This window comes from Lytechinus pictus, chromosome 16, assembly GCF_037042905.1.
Source record: "Lytechinus pictus isolate F3 Inbred chromosome 16, Lp3.0, whole genome shotgun sequence".
Lineage (NCBI taxonomy): Eukaryota > Metazoa > Echinodermata > Echinoidea > Temnopleuroida > Toxopneustidae > Lytechinus > Lytechinus pictus.
The window spans coordinates 29,374,226-29,398,488 of NC_087260.1; the positions used below are offsets into that span (position 1 = coordinate 29,374,226).

Genomic DNA, 24,263 nt, shown 5'->3' on the forward strand with positions numbered 1-24,263 from the left:
TTGACCAACTGTATTTTCCTTCCGTCTGAAATCCAATCCTCTTTACCGTTTGACCATAGGGACCGAAAGGCCAGAACTAATCCTTCGCCTATAAACCTTGTGCTAAGTATGTGTCACTTTATGGATTGTGCCGAGCCAGCGGCTCCTCCTTCTATTCATTTCTCTTTCAAAAGTCCTTGAAGTGGGTACTTCGATTGTTTGACAAAGCGATGTTAATCCTCATACGGTGCGATCGAGCGTTTTCACAATTAAATCCTCACTCTGAACATGCTGAACGGTTATATCAACTGTTTTGAACCGTTATGTGCTGCGCCTCTCTTCCCATCCAGCGAAGACTTAACGGAGAGAGGGTGTTTATAAACTTCATTATTGCCTTTTAACTATTGACCATTAAAAACTCGTTGAGTTTACTTCATTGAATGTTATTGGAACACTATACTTACTTGCTGTAAACTTTGGTTACCTCTGGAAGTTGTCATAACCCCGCAGTTTCGGGTGAGTCAGACGTCGCAGTGCCGCAGGAGGTAAGAGGTTAAAAAGAGGTAAAATCTCAAGCTGTGCCTTCTCACTAAAATACGACTTTATATGCCACGCGTTAACATCCAAAACGAAGTGCGCATAAATTTAAAACTATGTGTTCATGTTGTTTCAGAGTCTATGTGCTTTCATGTGGACTGACTGCAAGTTTACATTAAGCGTATGGATAATGAGGGATTGTGTGTATCACTGAATAGAGTATAGATCCAGTCTCAAGAATCTTCGAATGTAAAGCATACTTGATACCTTAAGGTGAGTTTTTTTTCTAATGAGTTTAATATTTGCTCTCGATTATTGTTTGCTCTATAATATTTTTAGAATTGACGGAACCAGTTAGATCAAAGCTGATCCTCAGCTGAAATTAAAACTCACGACGCTAAAACAGATGGGAATAAAGAATACCTCTTCATTATTTCCCTATTAAAATTGTTCTTCATGGAAAATAAGTTCATAGTATGAGCAGAGGAGTCAATCCTCGGGGGGGGGGGGGCGATCGCCCCACAAATGAAAATATTGGGGGGGGGGGCAAACATATCGTTTGCCCCCTCCCCCAATAATTCCGCATGTGCAAAAATAAAATAAGATTGCAATGTTACACAGAAATCAGCAAGCGAGATTGAGATACACAACTCGTTCTTGATTTAAAATCGTGCTCAAAATGTCCGCTTTTCAGATTAGAATATAAAAAATTTCAGCTCGCGCCTCGCGCTGGCATCATTTCTGTAGCAAAAACCCATACTTTTCATAATTAAATAGGTGAATACAATGTCCCGTTCTCAGTTCTAAACCTCAAAAGAACTCCTGCTCCGATTTGCAATAATCTTTTGTTGAATATATATCTTGTTCTTAATTAAAAACGTCCATTATAACTGTCATTTTTTTCAGATCGAAATATCAAAATTTTCAGTTCGCGCTTCGCGCTCGCATCTATTGTTCTTTTAGATACCCATCTTAATAATTAGTTTAAAAATGCTTAGAATATAAAGCCTTCAGGTCAAAATATAAAGAAATTTCAGCTCGCTCTCGGCACTCGCATTATCTGTGTAGTGAGATATATATCCTCCACTTGAGTTACTACAAACAGTCATAAACAGGTCAATTTTTCCTGTTTTCAGGCAGTATACTAAAAAATTTCAGCTCGCACTTCGCGCTCGCATTAATATATATGTGTATGTGTGTGTGGGTGGGTGAGTTTGTTTGATGTGATCGAGCGCATTTGGAACGTTGATTCATGATTTTGTCCCCCCCCCCCCCAATCTGAAAAATGGATCGACGCCCCTGAGTATGAGTTATTCAGATAAATTTTTTTTAATTTATTTATTAAAATATCTTTATACAGGATAACAGGCTCAGAATGACTGTTTTTCAGCCTGGTCCTGTTAACATAAAATAACAATATATACATAATAGATAAAAGAGTAATTTCGGTTCTGTACAGTAATGAGTGAATTCAATAACATTTAAAATGAGAATTATCACTAATACCAAATTGTTTAAAGAGAAAATACACCACCAGTCACAATTCCCAGACTCAGCACTACCTGCCTCAGCCAGAGAACAATAGAATCAGTGGACCAAATCCATTGCTCTCCGACCGAAACAGGCAATAGTGATTCAAAGAATGGTGACTGGTACTGTATTCATTTTTTTTTAATTGACGAAATGGGAAAACTATCCTGTAGACAAAACAATAACTGTGAAATACAGAATGAAGCAACACTTGCGCAGAGGATTTGTACATTAAATGTATTGTACATACAACACAATCTAGCAAAAAGTATTATTATGTGATGATTTCATCGAAGAGTGGATGGAAGAAAGATGTCAAAATAGGAGAGATAGGATTATTAGGATACAAATAGGAATGAGGGGAAGACAAGTAGTTGTAAACACCTATCAGTCTAAAATTAAGTTAAGGAAGAAAATAACAAATTCAATACACGGATGATTATTTGCCAGTGCCTTAATTTATAGCCTTGGACAGGTGATTACATAAGTAGAAATTATAATAATTAATCGTTTGTAACTATTACATGATATGAATCCATTTTAATTATTTCTCTGTTAGCGCTTTCAGCCTTCTGGGAAAAGTGCATTATAAGTAAATAAAGATGATAATAATGATACGATTAATTGCATTGTTTATTAAGTGCAATCAGTGATATACCTGAGCTTTATGATCAATCACTAATTCATTATAATCCAGGTTTCTGGTGTATGATCGTTAAGCACCGCCCACTTACCAACCAGGGCGGGTTTCAGTCACACTACCAGACCAACTCGACACCAATTATTCTCGCGTATTTAATGACATATTTGTTCATTCACACTACCAAACCGACTAGACACCAATCATCCTCGCGTATTTAATGACATATTTGTTCATTCACACTACCAAACCAACTAGACACCAATCATTCTCGCGTATTTAATGACATGTTTGTTCATTCTCACTACCAAACCAACTAGACACCAATCATTCTCGCGTATTTAATGACATATTTGTTCATTCACACTACCAAACCGACTAGACACCAATCATTCTCGCGTATTTAATGACATGTTTGTTCATTCACACTACCAAACGGACTAGACACCAATCATTCTCGCGTATTTAATGACATATTTGTTCATTCCCACTACCAAACAGACTAGACACCAATCATTCTCGCGTATTTCATGACATATTTGTTCATTCCCACTATCAAACCGACTAGACACCAATCATTCTCGCGTATTTCATGACATATTTGTTCATTCACACTACCAAAACCGACTAGACACCAATAATTCTCGCGTATTTAATGACATATTTGTTCATTCACACTACCAAACCGACTAGACACAAATCATTCTCGCGTATTTCAGGACATATTGGTTCAGTCGCATTACCAAACCGACTATACACCAGTCATTCTCATGTATTTCATGACATATTTGTTCATTCACACTACCAAACCGACTAGACACCAATCATTCTCGCGTATTTCAGGACATATTGGTTCATTCACACTACCAAACCGACTAGACACCAATCATTCTCGCGTATTTAATGACATGTTTGTTCATTCACACTACCAAACGGACTAGACACCAATCATTCTCGCGTATTTCAGGACATATTGGTTCAGTCGCATTACCAAACCGACTATACACCAGTCATTCTCATGTATTTCATGACATATTTGTTCATTCACACTACCAAACCGACTAGACACCAATCATTCTCGCGTATTTCAGGACATATTGGTTCATTCACACTACCAAACCGACTAGACACCAATCATTCTCGCGTATTTAATGACATGTTTGTTCATTCACACTACCAAACGGACTAGACACCAATCATTCTCGCGTATTTCATGACATATTTGTTCATTCACACTACCAAACCAACTAGACACCAATCATTCTTGCGTATTTCATGACATATTTGTTCATTCCCACTACCAAACAGACTAGACACCAATCATTCTCGCGTATTTCATGACATATTTGTTCATTCCCACTATCAAACCGACTAGACACCAATCATTCTCGCGTATTTCATGACATATTTGTTCATTCACACTACCAAAACCGACTAGACACCAATCATTCTCGCGTATTTAATGACATATTTGTTCATTCACACTACCAAACCGACTAGACACAAATCATTCTCGCGTATTTCAGGACATATTGGTTCAGTCGCATTACCAAACCGACTAGACACCAATCATTCTCGCGTATTTCATGACATATTTGTTCATTCCCACTATCAAACCGACTAGACACCAATCATTCTCGCGTATTTCATGACATATTTGTTCATTCACACTACCAAAACCGACTAGACACCAATCATTCTCGCGTATTTAATGACATATTTGTTCATTCACACTACCAAACCGACTAGACACAAATCATTCTCGCGTATTTCAGGACATATTGGTTCAGTCGCATTACCAAACCGACTAGACACCAATCATTCTCGCGTATTTCATGACATATTTGTTCATTCCCACTATCAAACCGACTAGACACCAATCATTCTCGCGTATTTCATGACATATTTGTTCATTCACACTACCAAAACCGACTAGACACCAATCATTCTCGCGTATTTAATGACATATTTGTTCATTCACACTACCAAACCGACTAGACACAAATCATTCTCGCGTATTTCAGGACATATTGGTTCAGTCGCATTACCAAACCGACTAGACACCAATCATTCTCGCGTATTTCATGACATATTTGTTCATTCACACTACCAAACCGACTAGACACCAATCATTCTCATGTATTTAATGACATATTTGTTCATTCACACTACCAAACCGACTAGACACCAATCATTCTCGCGTATTTCAGGACATATTGGTTCAGTCGCATTACCAAACCGACTATACACCAATCATTCTCGCGTATTTCATGACATATTTGTTCAGTCGCATTACCAAACCGACTAGACACCAGTTATTCTCATGTATTTCATGACATATTTGTTCAGACACCCTACCAAACCGACTAGACACCAATCATTCTCGCGTATTTCATGACATATTTGTTCTTTCACACTACCAAACCGACTAGACACCAATCATTCTCGCATATTTCATGACATATTCCTTCATTCACACTACCAAACAGACTAGACACCAGGCATTCTCGCGTATTTCATGACATATTTGTTCATTCCCACTTCCAAACAGACTAGACACCAATCATTCTCGCGTATTTAATGACATATTTGTTCATTCACACTACCAAATCGACTAGACACAAATCATTCTCGCGTATTTCAGGACATATTGGTTCAGTCGCATTACCAAACCGACTAGACACCAATCATTCTCGCGTATTTCATGACATATTTGTTCATTCACACTACCAAACCGACTAGACACCAATCATTCTCATGTATTTCATGACATATTTGTTCATTCACACTACCAAAACCGACTAGACACCAATCATTCTCGCGTATTTAATGACATATTTGTTCATTCACACTACCAAACCGACTAGACACAAATCATTCTCGCGTATTTCAGGACATATTGGTTCAGTCGCATTACCAAACCGACTAGACACCAATCATTCTCGCGTATTTCATGACATATTTGTTCATTCACACTACCAAACCGACTAGACACCAATCATTCTCATGTATTTAATGACATATTTGTTCATTCACACTACCAAACCGACTAGACACCAATCATTCTCGCGTATTTCAGGACATATTGGTTCAGTCGCATTACCAAACCGACTATACACCAATCATTCTCGCGTATTTCATGACATATTTGTTCAGTCGCATTACCAAACCGACTAGACACCAGTTATTCTCATGTATTTCATGACATATTTGTTCAGACACCCTACCAAACCGACTAGACACCAATCATTCTCGCGTATTTCATGACATATTTGTTCTTTCACACTACCAAACCGACTAGACACCAATCATTCTCGCATATTTCATGACATATTCCTTCATTCACACTACCAAACAGACTAGACACCAGGCATTCTCGCGTATTTCAGGATATATGGTTCAGTTACACTACCAAACCGACTAGACAACAATCATTGTCGCGTATTTCAAAATGAAAAATGTAATGATCGATAAGGTTTCTAATGCACTATAGTAATATAGTCTGATGTAATGTAATATAGTCTGATACCACTGAGGTGGTATCAGACTATATTTGATGAATGGATTATATTCATTTCATACAATAGTACAGCCTCTGTAAATTTTCATCAATTATATCTTGTATATCTTTACATGCAGACAATATGCATCAAGATGAGAGAATTGGTTTCATTGTAGATCCAATCTACAATTGATATTAGACCCATACGAAACGTATGAGGGATACTTTGATAATCAATTTTCAATATTATAGCATTTGGTCCCACCCAATTTCTGGGATGGTAATAAATGGCATTACATCACATATATTATTTATTTGTTACCTATAATTATTATTATTTTTTTTATGTTAAACAGAAGTTTCAATGGTTTCAAATTATTTTCCCCATTTCATTTGTTACAGAAAAAGACCTTGGCAGGACCTCAAATTCTATTGCTAGCATTTATTAATTAAATGATATTAATCAGAGAGGCGAAAAAATTGTTGGTAAATTCTTTGGTACTATATCGTGTTATATAGATATATGTGCAGCACCAATATCTTTTAAAAAGTGAGATTTTCCCACAGTCGTGCTTCTATACTGTTTTTATGATTTCAACAATTGGGGCATAAACATACAATAGCTAAGTATTAGGAAGCCAATCAATGACATTCTCTTAATGAAAATGCGAAGAGGTAGACTTTCAATACAATTCTTACTGTACCTCTTTCTATTATTCATGGAGCTTTAAAATCGATCTTAGCTATTGTATCCGAGTGAGAACTGTAACCTTCCTATTGGTGTCTGTATTAAAAAAAGAAATCCTTTGGGGTTATATTCTTTCACTATTAGTTTAGATTGTGGTAGGACAATTTCTATCCAGACGTTAGTTCTTACAGTGTACATATGGATATTCCTAAAACTCTAGTTTCATGAAATGACCTTATCATCTTTATACACAAATTGTGTTTTCAAACAAGATAAGTATTATAATCATGGTAACGTTTATATCTCAGTCGTATCATGTTAATGTTCAATCTATTTTTAGGACCAAATAGAGAAGCTACCGATGTAGGTGATATGGGAAGGGGCACAATTTTTTCAGCGTCAAATATAATTCATCTCTTTGTCGTGAGAGAGGGGTGTATACATTCTCATTTTCTCGACTCTATATAGTTTATTTTAGCTCTCTGATATTAGAGAGAGCATGCTCCATGTTTACATACAGTACGTCTCACAAAAAAGCAAAGCGCTTTTCAGTGATAGATTTCACAATTATGAAATATGGTTTTAGAACTTTTATCATAAATTTGATACGTATGGTAAGAATGGAAAAACATTCGAATCTCAACTTTAATTTGAGATCAACAGCTTAGCAAATCGTTCACGCATGACAGATTGCAAAATATCGAAGCAAATCAGAAACGCGAGAAACTCATGTGAATCTAAATCCACTCTCATTTCAGGGAACAGTACGAGAAACTTATCTTAATACAAAATAAATGCTAATGGGTCAATCATCGAACAAGCACGGTCGTCGTATCACGAACCAATCTTGTCCAATTTTCTGCCCAACCTGATTTTGACCTTAAATTTCAAAATCGTCTTGATCATTGACGCATGAAATTTTTATCTCATATCAGGTATCAAAATATAGAATAATAATCAAAAGGTATGATGATTTAAATAGAATATCATAAATCAGTTGTAATTGACTAGGACACACTTCATAGGTAAGTAATAGACAGAGACTACATAAACTACGTACCATATTTCTAAAATAACTTCGTTTTTCTGAACTGCCTTTGGTCACTTTAAAATGAGACGAAAATATCTAAACATGCATTTTAGATTTGATTAAAAAGATATTCCAGTATAAAGATCAACAATAAATTCATAATGTATAGCATGTATATTATGTCGAGATCATAACTGATGACCCCAAAGGCCTATTGTTATAATTGCACCTTTCATATTGTCGTCAACTTATTATGATAATTGTGTGAACCCATTTTCATCAAATTATTTACAAACCTGTTATATCAATCTATAAAAGTGAATGGAAACATCTACTTATAAAAACACAATACTTTATTATTTTAGTGTAAAAATTGATTTATAGTGCGCTTTAACTCTTTGACAAAAGGCGCTTCATGTGGTGCAACATAATAAATAGACTACAAAAAAAGACAACCATTGCAAAGACCATTTCATGCAATCAGAACCTGGCATTGCTGCTGTGGCAGATGTGCCTTTAGAAAGTTAAATGATTGTCAACAACAACATAAATCAATATATAAAATGCTTATCAGTTTAAATGAATTTTCGCTACAAGTTTCTTAAATAAGAATTTTGATGACAATTAAAAAGTATGACCAGTGAATAATGGAACGATGAATTAGATAACTTTAGCATGATTTTTGTGATTAAATCAGAGATGCACACAGGAAGTAAAACGTCAAAAGGTGAGATAAAAATCGTAAGAAAACGATACGAATGGATCTGGTAGACGCTTCATATAGGATTTTCTGAGGCAAGGGGGGTCCATTTAATGTGTTTTTCCCCCAGATTAAAACTGCATAAATCTATGAATCGATTAGACAAAGAAATTTCAGTGTCATTTTAGTTGAGCCTTATTGCAATAGAAAATATGAAATGTAATTTTGAGAAGAAAACAAGTGTACAAATAATTTGCCATTGCTTGTCATTTAATTCCATACGAGGCATCAAAACACATGATAGGCGATATGCCTAAATAACATAAAAGGTAATGAACATCAACACAATCTGAATAATGTCGTGAGACATAACAAAAGACTACATATGCATTAGAACTGTGGCATACTGAAATATATGGTCACGTGAACACCAGGAGGGTAGTAACTCCTCCCTGGGGCTGTTGATCACGTGACCCACCCGCAGGATAGTAGTTCCCACGGGTATTTCCCCTAAATCTTGGTAATCAACATCTTTGAAGCATATACTTTGATATTAATATTGGTGATCTGTCAGGTTTCAAATAATTTGTTTCCGAACACAAACCTATATATTGTATATTATAAGGCTATCCTTTCATGCTCCTTACCATTTACGTGTAACAACCAAAATTAGCCACATTACGTAATATGCTTCCTTAAGTCTGAAAATACATATGACATGTATATCTATATATCCATACTATGGTTGTATCCGCAACTATCTGTGCACGCGTTCTTGATAAACGCTGTAATTGCCCGCCCAACCTTCCAACATTATGCAGGCCCAAGAGTTACGTTCAGATTTCCTGCGCTCCTAATTACCAACATAAAATCAATATCTCTCCCAACCTCCCAACCAATGCTGACATAATTCTTCCCAACCTCCCAACCATAATGTCCTGTTTCACAGGAGTATCATAAATCTTGATACACAAAATTTCCTGAACATTTTCCATGTACCTAATTCGCATCATAGAGCTCAAGGACTCAATGTCTCTCCCAAACTCCCAACCATGCTGACATAACTCACCCCAACCTCCCAACCATTAGGTGATGTCTCACAGGAGCATCATAAATCGTGATACACAAAATTTCCTAAACATTTTCCATACTCCTAATTTCCCTCATAGAGCTCAAGGACTCAAAGTCTCTCACAACCATGATGACACAATTCTGCCCAGCCTCCCAACCATAATGCAGAGCTGCCAACCTGAACAAGAACATTTCAGTACTGTATTTTCAAGGCTGAAAATCATTATTCTGGTGAGGAAATTAGTATTTTCACAGGAATACCATAGGACAGCACATAAACTGAAACTTAAGCAGTATTTGCATGAAACCATCAGTATTCTTTTCTATTTTCAGTACTAAATACGAAAAATCAGTACTACTTGGCAGCTCTGATAATGTAACGTCCCACAGGAACATTATAAATCTTGAAACAAAATGTCCTAACATTTTCCGTGCTCCTTATTTGCATCATAGAGCTCAAGGACTCAATGTCTCATCCAACCTCCCAACCATGCTGACATAATTCTGCCCAACCTTCCAACCATACAATGAAATCTCACAAGAATATCATAGGTCGTGTAACACAAAATTTCCTATTTAGTTTCCATGCTCTTAATTCCACCAAAGAGACTCAAAACTCAATGTCGCTCCAAACTTCACAACCATGCTGACATAATTCTGCCCAGCCTCCCAACCGTGGTGTATGTCTCACAGGAACATCATACATCTTGATACACAAAATTTCCTAAACATTTTCCATGCTCCTAATTTGCATCATAGAGCTCAAGGAATCAATGTCTCTCCCAACCTCCCAACCATAACATTTCACAAAAATATCAAAAGTCGTGAAACACAAAATTTCCTAGTTATGTTCCATGCTCTGAATTCCATCAAAGAGACTCAAAACTCAATGTCGCTCCAAACTTCCCAACCATGCTGACCTACTGTTGTAATTCTGCCCAGCCTCCCAACCATCATGTAATATTTCTTATGAATATTGTAAATTGTGATACACATAATTCCTAGATACGGTTATTCTCAACAGTAACTCAGCTCTACGTATAAAGTCAGTTGGTGTGGTAACACACAACAATCATTTATTGTTACACTGCAACGCTCACAATCATAGCCCCGACACACTGTCACCTCATGTGTCTAAATTTTGCACTGACGTTAGGTCCTCCCCTCTCGATATTATAAAATAAAACCCTGATATTATAAAACAAAATACATAGGGTGGGAGGGGAGGGAAACTTGTTGCCTCGATGGGATTTCAAACTGCAATGGCTTTATACGAGCACATGTCATTATAGAGCCGGGGTAATAGTATGGAGCGCTTAGAATCATTTGTATTAAGCGCGATACGAATGCTGCGTATTATCATGCAAGTTTCCCGCTGTGATTATTTCACATGATATGCAACTAGTGATCAGATGCACGTTCTAACTCAATTTAAACTATTTACATAGTTAAGCATCCGACTTATTCTTCAATAAAGCTAACACTTGTCTCTCTCAAAATTTTACTGATCACTAACAATGATCATTACCTTTTAATGTTACAGTGCTTTATACACAGCCACCGTATTGGGCCCGTTGGACAAGATGTCACCTTGCAATGCATTTAGAGGCACTGTTTACTTGATATCTCAATATAAATATTCCTATCTATGAATAAGTTCATAAGTTCATTTTATTTGTCTTCCAACTTTGAGTTTGAATACATGACAAACATATAAGTGTGTATGAAACAATGAGCAGAGTACAAGATAAAACATACAGGTATATATATATAAAACAGAGTATGCAGAAAACATTGTTTTTAAATACATTATACAGCTTAAGACAGAAAAGAAATAATTTTAAAGGAAGACGAGGAGACCTAAGTGAAGCAATGCTTGTAGATTAAGTTTCCTCATTACGAATTCAAAGAACATTGGATAAACAACAAAGAAATGGCAATATAATATAATATGATAACTAAAGAGAGAGGAGGGGAGAGAAGAGGGACACATTTATGTACAAAAGGGACAAAAAAGGGACATGAGGACAGAGACCAGCCAGGCCCGGAAAAGGGGGATGTTAAGTATTGATAATTTAGCATTAACTGATAAATAACACACGAAAAATAGGCTTTACGAATCACTTCCATAGTTACTCAGTAAATAAGATTTCAATTTTCGTTTAAACACTGTAGAACTGACAGCATGTGTAATGTCAGGGTCAAGTGCATTCCAAAACCTGGGTCCAGTGCAAACTAGAGTGCCCAAAGTGAACTTTGTTCTTGCACGAGATATATGGAGAGTGGAAGATTGTCTAGTATTGTAATTGTGTACTTGACTATTTTTCTTAAATATCAGTGCCAGGGCTGAAAGGAGACTTCCTGAATCAAAATCATACATAAGAGATCCTAGCTGCATAAAGTAAATATCTTCCACGTTCAATAAGTGATTGTCATGAAATAAAACATTTGTATGGGCACGATAACTGACATTACATATACTTCTAATAGCTCTTTTCTGAACAATGAATAATTTTTGCAATTGCGTTTTAAGTGAGTTGCCCCAGGCAAGCATACCGTAGTTTAAGTAAGGAACAATTAATGAGGAATATAATATAAATAACATTTTTTAGGGAAAACTGATCTCAACTTGTATATAACACCGGTATTTTTTGACAACAGTTTGCAAAGATGATTTACATGAAGTTTCCAGTTCAATTTGTCATCAATAAATAACCCAAGAAATTTATTTGAGGTTACTCTTTCAAGACAGACATTAATAAACATTACATTGCCAGGCAGCATTTTTAAGGAATTGCTAAAAAGCATATAATTTGTCTTTTGAAAATTAAGTGATAATTTATTGGCTTGAACCCACAAGATAACATTCTTCAATTCACAATTCACTGTTTCTATCAGGGTTAGAGGATTCCTATGTGAAAAACATAAACTAGAATCATCAGCAAGGAAAATAAAGGATAATTTATTTGATGAATTTTGAAACTCATTTATATACAGTATGAATAAGAGAGGTCCTAGAAGAGACCCCTGAGGTACACCACATGTAACAGTTTGCAAGCTGGAATTAATTCTATTCAAAGGTACTAATTGTCTCCTGTCAGTGAGATAACTCCTAAACCACTCAAGGGCAACACCTCTCACTCCATAATAACTTATGTAGCAAAATTTTATGATCAACTGTATCAAAAGCGAATACGAATTTGATCCTAATTCCTGCCGCTTTTTAGAGCTCATTGTTCCCCGTACATACATGACGAAGCTATCTAGAATTTCGGACGGCCTAAAATCGCGCCATTTTCCCTTCATCTTATATTTGAATCAGCGGACAGTTGGACCATTTATAACTACCGCAATTGTGTCCGAATCTAATCCCTGCCTCCAGTCTATTATCAAACCAAGAGGTTCAATTTACATTGCACAAAACCCACTTTCTGGTCCTTTAGTCCACTTCTTAAAGCATAACCTACCGGGTTAACTCTCTTGCTGCCGAAAGCAACTACTGTTCTTGTTGAATCCTGAGTGCATCGAATCAGTGACACCGAAATGGACACAGAGGTGCACGGATGAAGCTGGTCAATAGTTCACACTTGTCAATATTTCATTTAAGGACGTGTTTTAGTGTTTATTCTTATATTGCAAAGTTCTATTGAAGAAATAAATGAATTATGAAGACTTAAGAACCTTAACGCGCATCGCACCATTATTTCCTATCTTTAACAGTTTAATGTCCAAATCAAATCAGCTTGTTTTTAAAATTAATTCATGTATTGTCAAGAACACATTAGGGAAACCGACTCCAGCCTAATCAGATCTTTTTACTCTATTTCCAATCACATTTACTACATCTGTTTAGGGTTGGATTCATTGTCGTGACTACAGGTCTACCATATATAATGTAGGTTCAATTATGTGAATATGACTGAGGACTTATATCACGTGCACATTTTGCTAAAGTTTTATGACAAATGATTTCTTTTCAACCGCCAAGTCGTATCATGCTTCATTGATGTGTTGAATATCTAGCGCCCACTCTCGGTGATGTTTTTCTATTTCTTCATAAAGGGACCTCGAAGTACTTCTCTTACTAATTTAGTTCCTTGATATCTGAAGGGTATTGTTAAACATTTGACTTTTTTTGTCTATTCCATCCATGCACCCAGAGAATAGGCATCACGTATTGCACAAGTTGAATATCACAGTGGTAACATAAGTATACTGAAATCACATAATTGCTAATCAAATGTTATTCAAATAAATATAAATTCATAATCAAACATGATCAATTAGAATTGTTTACAAATTCGACAATATGTCAGGCAATCTAGGATAGTGTAATATCACCGAAAACTCATTATAATTTATTATTACCCTTTTATTTCAAAAGAACGTTTGTATATATATTGCATTTGTTTTTTTAAAGGTCGATAACATAAAAATAATGTAAGTTAAAGGGGAATGAAACCTTTGGAAAAAGTAGGCTTGTGTCGAAACAGAAAAATCAAAGAATAAGAACGAAGAAAGTTTGAGAAAAATCAGACAAATAATTAGAAATTTATGAGCATTTAAATTTTGCAATCACTAATGCTATGGAGATCCTCTTATTTGCAATGTGACAAGGATGTGTGATGTCACATGTGAACAACTTTCCCTTTGATGGACTATAAAATACCCTCAAAATGTCTCTGCTTTTTCTTGTGGTGATACAAACTCTTTATCCATGATGTATTCTTTAAAAATCTGTATTACATACCCTCCTATAGAAAGAACACATGATCTACTGATAGATGTGATAAAAGAGGCAATTTATGTAAAATATATACTAAAGTAATGGGAAGAGTTGTTCACAACTGACATCACACATCTTTGTCGCATTGCCAATTTGAGGATCTCCATAGCATTAGTGATTGCAATATTCAAATGCTCATAACTTTCTCATTATTTGTCCGATATTTCTCAAACTTTCGTTGATCTGTTTCTTTGATTTTTCTGTTTTCACACAAGCCATCTTCTTCCAAAGGTTTCATTCTCATTTAATACCAAGGAGCTTTGTTGAAAGCTCCTTGTTAATACCTAAGTGACAACAGTGTAAAGTGACAATGAACCTTGATTTCCACATTTCAAAACAAAAAAGTATGAACAAGTGTTATCATTTTGCATATTAAACTTAATGATTAACATAATATTGTTCTTAGTCAAATATAATTCATACTTAAATTTTCTCTCTAAAAATTAAATATTTAGACATGTATAATTATTACAAAAAAATAATATAATATCGTTCATTGAAATTGCGACGTAATGCATTAAAATTCTGAGCTAAAAAATAGATCAAAGAACACAAAGATATAACATGATCTGTCCTTTCGATTCGTATGCGATCTTTGCGTGTCTTTTGTAGTCAAATACAAAAATGTCCGTAGAGTGATTCCGCTAATCTTAGGTTTACAGCCACCAGCCAAGATTTTCTATGAGGGGGGTCCATATTATAAAGAGTGAACCTCATATGATCAGTTCCGTTTCTCCCAGGGGCGGATCCAGCTTTCGCTAATACGGGAATGGGGGGGGGGGGATCATTCTTATTTTTCCACATCGGTCACTTAAATAAGTAATGCGTGGGCAAGCTCAAAGTGTTGGATATTTTATGTATTGAGACATGAAAACTGACTGCTGAGAGCAGGTTTCGTAATGGTGACCAAGATGCGTAGTTAAGTCAAGGTTCTGAGAGATATCTCGTTTGTCTGATCTCGAAATGGAAAACGTAGAAACGAAATATTGCTTCTATTTTCGAGATTTAAAACAGAAAAAACGGTAATTTTCAATGTTTTGATTCAAGAATAAAATATGTAAAAACGGGAACGCAGAAAAACGGTTCATTTTTCCGTTTTACTGTTTTTACATATTTCAATGTTTAGTTTTTCCTGTGATATACACAAATTGAATTGGAATTTTCGTTTCCTTTTTCTGTTTTACGTTCACGAAACAGAAAATTGAATCGAAACTCTCTTGACCTTTTTCTGTTTCGCCTTCACGAACAGAAAATTGAGCGCGCTTTCTAGTTTCCCTTTTCCGTTTCGAAATCAGAAACACGAATTATCTGACGTCTAGGTACGGTTAGATAATTCCTTTTTCTTTGGCCAAAGGGAATATTGAAGACTTCTGAAGCTTTTGAAAAAGGGGCGGAGTCAGAACTAAGCACCTTTGGCTGGCCGGCCATGTGAAACCTTGACGTCTGTATCGGTTAGCCCCCCGGGGGGGCCACTTACATTGACGAGTGGATACCATGCGCGACCAAAAAAACACGTAAAAAGGATGTCTTTTTCAAGATAGGGCACGTTACGTACGTAACGTGATAAGGGTGTCAAAAACACAAAAATAATGAAAAAAGGGTATCTATTTCGCTAGGAAAGCTACGTGTTTAGGGTCAACTTTGCGGGGATGATAAAACAAAATTAAAATGTTTTATAAAGGATGTCCTTTTTGCCCCAACACTACGTGTTTAGAGTCCGATTTGCGCGAGGTGTGGAAGCTGGGGCCGTAGGCCTACTAAACCAAATGGTGTGTAAATTGTCAAGGTAAAACCGACGACCGACGGACCGTTTAACAATAAAATATCGCTTTACTTGTTTAGGGGTTCATTTCAGGGAATACTTGCCAAGAGTGTCGTTTTGTTTCCAATACTTGTTAAGGGTAGGGTTTCAGACGCCAATACTTGTTAAGGGGTGCATTTTCAGAATATGGAAAATACGTGTTTAGGGTGCTTTTCGAGACCCCTTGGTCGCGCATGGTATCCACTCGTCAATGGAAGTGGCCCCCCCCGGGGTTAGCCCATATAAGTGTGAGTCGGTCGAGTGGGCTAGCCTAGGCTAGGGACTATAGCTGTTCCCCTCGGCGGCATAGCGCACACGTTGGTGCAGTCAGCATGGCGGCCGGAAAAAGCCTGGATAATCCATCCCGCCCTCCTCCTCCCTCCTAAAAGAAACCCCACCAAATCAAAGTATGCGCACTAGCGAGTAATCTCTGTTCAACTTTGTTACATACATGTAATATCGTATACCATTTCCATCATCCTAGATAAAGGTTTGTATTTCAGGCATAAACCAACGTATTAAAACTAAGATGGATAGATGGAGAGTAGATGCTACATTTTTTTTTTTGCAGAACCATAGTTTAAAATCAAAATGGACAGTTCGTAATTGTTAACATCAAGGTTTGACAAGGCCGGCCAGCCATAGGTGGTTTGTCCTGGCTCCGCCCCTTTTGCAAAAGCTCCAGCAGTCTTCAATATTCCATTTGGCCAAATAAAAGGATAAAGAATTATAATCGTACGGCGGTACGATCAGATATTTCGTGTTTTTTTTATTTCGAAATGGAAAAGGGAAACGAGAAGGCGCGCTAAATGTTCTGTATCGTGAACGTAAAACAGAAAAAGGAAATGAGAGATTCGATTCAATTTTCTGCTTCGTGAACGCGAAACAGAAAAAGGAAACGAAAATTGAAATTCGATTTTAAAGAAAAAACCAAAAATTAAGATATGTAAAAACAGTAAAACGGAAAAGTGAACCATTTTTGTGTTCCTATTTTTACATATTTCATGTTGAATCATAATATTAAAAAATGACCGTTTTTTATAATAATAATATAAAGTATTTCTAAAGCGCCAAATCCACATTGATTAAGTGCTCAAGGCGCTGCGAAAAGGAGATGATATAAAAATTACATGGAACAGGAAGGGACAGGGATAAAAGAAGCGCAGTCGTGACAATAAAAGGAAACTATTGTTTACTGTTTAAAAATTTTGAAAATAAAAGTATTTTTCACTCAGTATTTCGTTTTTCCTTTTTCCATTTCGAAAAACGAATTATCTAACTTTCTTATTATTTGTTTAATTTCTATCAAAATTGTATTGATTTGTTTGTTTGATTTTTCTGTTTTCACACAATAGAACTTCTACTGTGATACTGTTTGTATAATGCATATGCATGACCTTTGTAAAGAAAACAAACTATCAGGGTTTATTTATGTCTCTCTTCTCTTCCTTCTGCAGGTATATGCATCGCACAATTCCATCACACCATCATGATTCCTGACGCGGTTTTCATTTTCATATTACTAGTGATCGGGCTAGCATCGGCAACAGACATCCCCAGTGATCTCAAGGTTACAACGAATATTGGCAAGGTTCTCGGGAAGAGACTCACAGTCGTTGCTCGTGGTGCTCCAAATAGACAGGTGGACGCCTTCTTGGGGATTCCTTATGCTGAACCCCCATTGCGTGAGCTAAGATTTAGACCTCCAGTACCGAAACGAGCTTTTAATCACACATTTAATGCCACATACTATGGCTACGGGTGTGATCATATCCCCGACATGACTTTCCCTGGTTTCCAGGGATCAGAGATGTGGAACTCACCGGTAAGATTACATGAGGACTGCTTGAATTTGAATGTTTGGACTCCCTACCCAAGGCCACAGGCAGCCACTGTCATGATTTGGATTTATGGTGGTAGCTTCCTGTCTGGAGTCTCTTCGTTAGAATTGTACGATGGTCAATATCTAGCTGCCGAGCAAAACGTGGTGGTGGTGTCAATGAACTACCGCCTTGGAGCATTAGGATTCTTAGCAATGGACCATGAGAGTTCACCCGGAAACCAAGGGTTGATGGATCAAAAAGTAGCCATGCAATGGGTGCAGGATAACATCCACCAGTTTGGAGGAGATCCTAATCAAGTAACCATCTTTGGTGAGAGTGCTGGTGCTGCCAGCGTAGCTCTGCATATGCTATCGCCAGTAAGTCGCACTCTGTTTCAACGGGCGATCATGCAAAGTTCTGCAGCCACAGCGCCCTGGGCAACGGTCACCAATGATGAAGGTTTAAGGAGAGGCAAGCTCTTAGCAAAAGAATTAAAATGCAGTAAATATAGTAACGGCACCGAGTTAACCATCCCTCAAATGATAAACTGTATAAGAACGAGGGAAGTCACACAAATTCTCGCAAAGCAGTATGCAGTCACAAACGGTTTCTGCGAGTTTCAATTCCCACCGGTCGTAGATGGCACATTTATAACAGAAACCCCAAGGACATCGCTAGAAAGGCACTCTTTTAAGCCCGGAGAAATCCTGTTAGGGAGCAATTTAAACGAAGCAAATTTCTTCCTTATATACGAAGTACCAGGATTCGACAAAGATCACGAAAGCTTACTGAATCGAGATGAGTATTATGATGCTCTGCAGTACGTCTTTCCAAAGGTTAATAGTTTTGGTCTTGATGCCACTTCATTCCAATACACTGATTGGTTAGCTCCAAACGATCCCGTAAAGCTACGAGATGGTGTGGACTTCGCTGCCGGTGATTATCTCTTTACATGCTCTACATATGACCTGGCCTACGCCTATGCTTCTGCTGGCAATAAGGTATATTACTATAGATTCTTAGAAAGAGACTCTACACACCCTTGGCCGGAATGGATGGGTGTTCTTCACGGTGATGAGATTCTCTATGTCTTCGGAATGCCTCTGGTGGCACAGCGAAATTATACTGAAATCGAGGTGACACTTAGTCGGAAAATCATGACCTACTGGGCCAACTTCGCGAAAACTGGGTAGGTATTTTGCCGCACGGCTTTTATTCCGTGTGCATCATGTAGTTACATGGAGTCCGTATGATTTTTTAATAAAATATACAGTGGTGCTCAAAGTTGATGAACCCCTGTGCACCAGAAAATGAACATATTTTTGTTTCAAAGTGTTCAAGTTCTGCCATGTTTTAGATATTTAAGTGTGAAGTCAGGTGGTAAAATATTACATTCAATAAAGTTTGGTTCTCTTGAATTGCCGAACAATGCAGTGCTGTTGTCTACATGTACATTCAACACTCATTATGAATGAGTGCATTTTGTGGTAGGGTTCACTAATTTTTTAGCACAACTGTATATTATGCAGATTAAGTTTTGTTATGGATATGATTTTAGAGCTGGTAATATAACATGATACTTTTTTCGCTTTGGAAGAAATAGTTATTCATATAAACCTCAAATTAAAACCACGACCGAGAAAATAATTTGCACAATTCAAGGTTTCCTTCTCCTCCCTTCTGTTCTGCATTCTTATGGAGTAAATACTTCGTCGAAATGTTACTGTAAATCTTACTTCTTCACGCCTTTTTCTTCGTATAGAAATCCCAACAAGATGACAGAGAGTGATCCAGATTCTAACGAATGGCCTATGTATAATACATATAAACAGAGATATTTAGAACTGACTGAAGATCTTGCGAATAACAATCCTTCCCTAGGCAGAGGACCAAGGGCTGACAAATGTGCTTTCTGGAGAGATTATTTACCAACGTTACAAACGCAAACAGGTAAATATATTCTGTTGCTTCCAGCTTTTCACATCCATTCCTGCCCCCCCCCCCATAATCTTACATCTTAATCTACCGGCCCTTACCCCCAGTCGGACAGCTAATTCCAACCCAACTTCAACCAATATCCATGGTATAAATAGAAAGGGAATGATTACCCTGCTTGATTTGAAATGCGTTTAAGGGTAGCATATTTATATGAATTGTCATATTATTGACCTAAGGATAAATGCCATTTTGGCCCAACTAAGATTGATATAGGCACCAATCATGCTTAATGTGTAAGTGATTGGGTGATATCTCCCTCTTTGAGAAGAGTTCTTTGCCAAGAGGCCGAGGATTACTATCTGTCTGTTTCAAAATTATTCTCTGCTTTTCCCAATGTTATAGAGATTGCTTTCGGTTTCAAAGCATGCCCTAAAAGTACTTTTACGTGGTTAGGAATCACGCTGTTTTCTCGAGTGTATATTTCAATTTACATTGAAGATCAGGCTAAGTAGCGGACAATCTACAGTATATGATTTTACCTTTTCCATGTCTTGAAAATTCCTTTACCCCCCCCCCCCCCCCCACCACCAAAAAAATATCCCAAAAGAATTGACAACGGCATACACACAAAACTTGTGCTGTTGAAAGTCCCGGGTACCACGCACAAAGACTGTCTTTATAAGGCAGAATCAGGGCGGGGGACTGCATGCACAGAGGCACTGGCTTACATATGGGGGGTGGGAGGCTTTGGGGGTAATTGCCTCCTGCAACCTTGACGACGAACAAAAAGAAAAGAAAAGGGGAAGATTAATATATCTTTTTTTTTCTGAATTTGATCCAAAAGCTATCCAAAAATCAAAGTTTTAGTATTAAGTAAGTCAATATTTCAGCTCGCTCTCTTCGTTCGCTTGCATCTTTTAAAGGGGAATCCAACCCAAATAAAAACTTGTTTTTATAAGGAAAAGAAAAATCAGACAAATTGATAGGTAAAAGTTTGAACAATATTGGACAAACAACAAGAAAGTTATGAATTTTTAAAAGTTGTAAATATTGGTAATCACTATACCCATGGAGACTTCAAATTGGCCACATATTGTGATGTAAGACAAGGACTACTCTTCCATGTACTCCAATACATATTATGGCTAAAATGTCATCTTTCCCAAAAGTTTTATTTCAAATTATATTTTTCTTTAATGAGGACATAAAACAATATACTACCTGGGTTATATTTAGATTACTGCCCCAGGGGAATGGGTACTTAGGAGAAAACCACAAATTCCTGATAATAAAGTATATGGCCTATGGGAAAGTTGTCCTTGCCCCTTGTCATAATTTACAATTTGAAATCTACATAGTATTAGTGATCTCAATTTTAAAGCAGCTATAACTTTCTTATTGCTTGTCCGATTTCTTTCAAACTTTCACCATTCTGACTAATTTATTTTTCTCTTTCCCAACACAACATTTTATGGCCAAGGCTGGATTCCCCTTTAAGAGTTTTGTTCCATCTGTCATTTCTAACCCCTCACAATTTTCGGCTCATTATGCGACTGCCCAGTGGATATGTGGCCCATATGACCCAAACTTGTACTACAATCGTCCCCCGTGATTTTTCGTCTTTTCCCTTTATTTATCGTGAATGCAATAACGTGTGTGTGTGAGGGGGGGGGGGGTGGAGGAGGGGGCCGTGAGGTCCCAAATTATTCTGCCAATATGAACTGATGATTTATCTTTTGCACCCTCAACACACACAAATCTTCGATCCACTGGTACTTTCCTTTTTGACTGAGTTTTGCTTTGAGGTTGATTCTGACTGTTTGGGAAACATTGTTGTTATTAATGACATATCGATATTGACAATTTTAAAGTCAGTTATCGTGAGTCTGGATCATGGGCATGATGCATTATGATAACTCAGCTCATAAATATAATCAATGACTCAATGGATACTGATCTAATGATTTCATTTACTTTTCGGGTGTATATTTTTACAGGGATAATCATTTCATTTAACTTTCGGATGTGAAATTGATTTTCTACTATCATGAATAAGCCTGTAGCATGAGCTGTGTAAATGAATTTCGTTTAATAATGCATTAATGTAGGCTTTTGATATGTTCGTCTTGCTTTGCCAATATCATCCTAACCATATCCAACATTTTCCAAAGAATTAAAGAGTTTTTGCTTGTAACTGGTCGACATAAACAATAACTTTTTCAATTTTTTTCGACAAAATCAGGCATGTTAGCGACCTAATTACATCTTTCCATGCACTTCTTTTATCGTTTGTCCATAAATCCATTACACATATTTATTAATTAGTTAATTACTTATTTATTTTTTTTCATAAACTTTATTATAACCACTGATTAATTCTGAGAAATTCTTTAATGGTATTTTTTTCCTCCGCTTTTCTGTAGGAGACATTCGAGAGACAGAAATAAAGTGGAAGGAAGAGTTCACGAAATGGTACACAAAACACATGGTAAATTGGAAGGCCGAATTTGCACGCTACATCAATAACAAGAACGAACAGTGCGATGGGCGATGAACGGAGATCTTAAATCAGAGACACTGTAAAATCACCTGAACACTATTCAGGGGCGGTGCCACAGGGGACAAGGGGCGACCGCCTCCCCCCACCAATGATTTAAAAAGTAATGCAAAACGAAAGAAAAGAAAATGAGACAAGAAAAGAGAATTTAAAGATGAGGAAGAGAATAGAAGAAGGGGTGTAGGAGAATAGGTCATGGCCCAGTAATTCTATAATATCTCTACAATTCAATGAAAACAATTACGACGTCACCTTGCTATGACGTCATCTTGCCTACCTATCAAAATATCCTGGTGCCGCCCCTGGTGGGTATTTTATAAAGCTGTTTGTAAGTTAAGAGCGACTTTAAGAACGACTGGTGATCCTTTCTTACGCGCTAAATAATCACCAATAAATATTAATGGTGAATATCATTTACCACAAGAAAGGATATCAGTCGTTCTTAAAGTCACTCTTAACTTACGAATAGCTTTATGAAACGGGCACCTGATATTATCATCTCAAATCTATCATAATTATGCCAAACAGAAATTCGTCCAATGCGATAGCTATAAAAGCGAGATAAAACTCAAAATTTAAATGAAGGTGTACCCGACGGATGACCGTGATAAATGAAGAAGGATAATCTACTTGGAACCCACACGATACACAAGGCATTGGTTGATCACGTGACCAAAACAATGAACTCCTGGTGGAAACTAGCTTGGCTCAAAATCGATCAGGATTGTTTTCACGATTATCGATATCAAATAGCTGGATAGAGCAACAACGCTCTCTATTGAGGCCACCGGAATCACTTAAAGGGATGGTCCAGGCTAAAATATATGTATATCTAAATAAATAAAGTGAAATTCACAAAGCAAAATGCTGAAGATTTCTTCAAAATCGGATAACAAGTTAAGAAGTAATTGAATTTTAAAGTTTATCAATATTTTGTGAGAACGATTATATCCACATTGTCATGGATATTCATCGGGTGAGCTGATGATATCATATCCCTACTTTCCTTTTTCTTATGTTATTACATGAAATCATAATTGTTTCATTTTTTCATGCATATGTAAATGATGTGTCACCATTATGATGAAATAAGTTGCGACAATAAATAACTAATTCACTTAATCAGTTATCAATTTAATTGTTTTAGTTCTTGGTAGAAAAAGTTTGGAATAAATATAATTTCACATAATAAAATAAAAAAGATTAAGTGGGGATATGACATCATTAGTCCACCTAATGAATCGTCGGCGGTCATCCGAACCGAAATTTACCACAATTTTTACACTTTGTTCCCCAGCCTCACAACATATTCATTGCTTGAAAAATACATGGTTGGAAAGACCAAGAAAATTGCTTGACATTGGTATATTTATTTTTACACAAAAGTAAGGATCCGAAGAAAATATGGCAAAAGAGCTACATGCTTGTAATTTCGGTTTGATCGACTTTAATGCGGGCGGTCAGTCAAAACGTCATATCGCTTTTCACGTGCAAAGTCAATGCAGTGCCCAGTGCCGAAACGACGGTTTGGTTGACCGCGCGCATTGAAATCGCGGTCAGTCAAAACGTCTTATCGCTCTGGTCATTACACGTTTCCAATGGGATTTGCACATTTTAGCAAAAATTTGTATGGCATCGCCGTGAAAATCCTCTCATATCTCAGAAATAGAATAAATTGCTG

At 36.8% G+C, this 24,263-nt stretch overlaps 1 protein-coding gene across 3 annotated transcripts; it reads left to right on the forward strand.

Annotated features, from left to right (window-relative positions):
• The first annotated feature begins 236 nt into the window (after positions 1 to 236).
• On the forward strand, positions 237 to 22,692 carry LOC129278462 (acetylcholinesterase-like). 3 transcript variants are annotated; one of them, XM_054914609.2, is made up of 5 exons: positions 237 to 789; positions 9,776 to 9,908; positions 17,722 to 19,276; positions 19,850 to 20,037; positions 22,449 to 22,692. In XM_054914609.2, the coding sequence occupies exons 3-5, from the start codon at positions 17,754 to 17,756 to the stop codon at positions 22,577 to 22,579; spliced, it is 1,842 nt and encodes a 613-aa protein (XP_054770584.1). In that variant the 5' UTR covers positions 237 to 789; positions 9,776 to 9,908; positions 17,722 to 17,753; the 3' UTR covers positions 22,580 to 22,692. The 3 variants fall into 3 exon arrangements, with proteins under 3 accessions (XP_054770584.1, XP_063967120.1, XP_063967118.1); XM_064111050.1 differs by having other exon boundaries at positions 259 to 495; XM_064111048.1 differs by having other exon boundaries at positions 262 to 524.
• The last annotated feature ends 1,571 nt before the right edge of the window (positions 22,693 to 24,263 follow it).

Coding starts and splice junctions, on each gene's coding strand:
- LOC129278462 (XM_054914609.2), top strand. CDS start 17,754: ATGATTCCTGACGCGGTTTTCATTTTCATATTACTAGTGATCGGGCTA. Junction 19,277..19,849: donor GCCAACTTCGCGAAAACTGG/GTAGGTATTTTG, acceptor TTCTTCGTATAG/AAATCCCAACAAGATGACAG. Junction 20,038..22,448: donor AACGTTACAAACGCAAACAG/GTAAATATATTC, acceptor GCTTTTCTGTAG/GAGACATTCGAGAGACAGAA.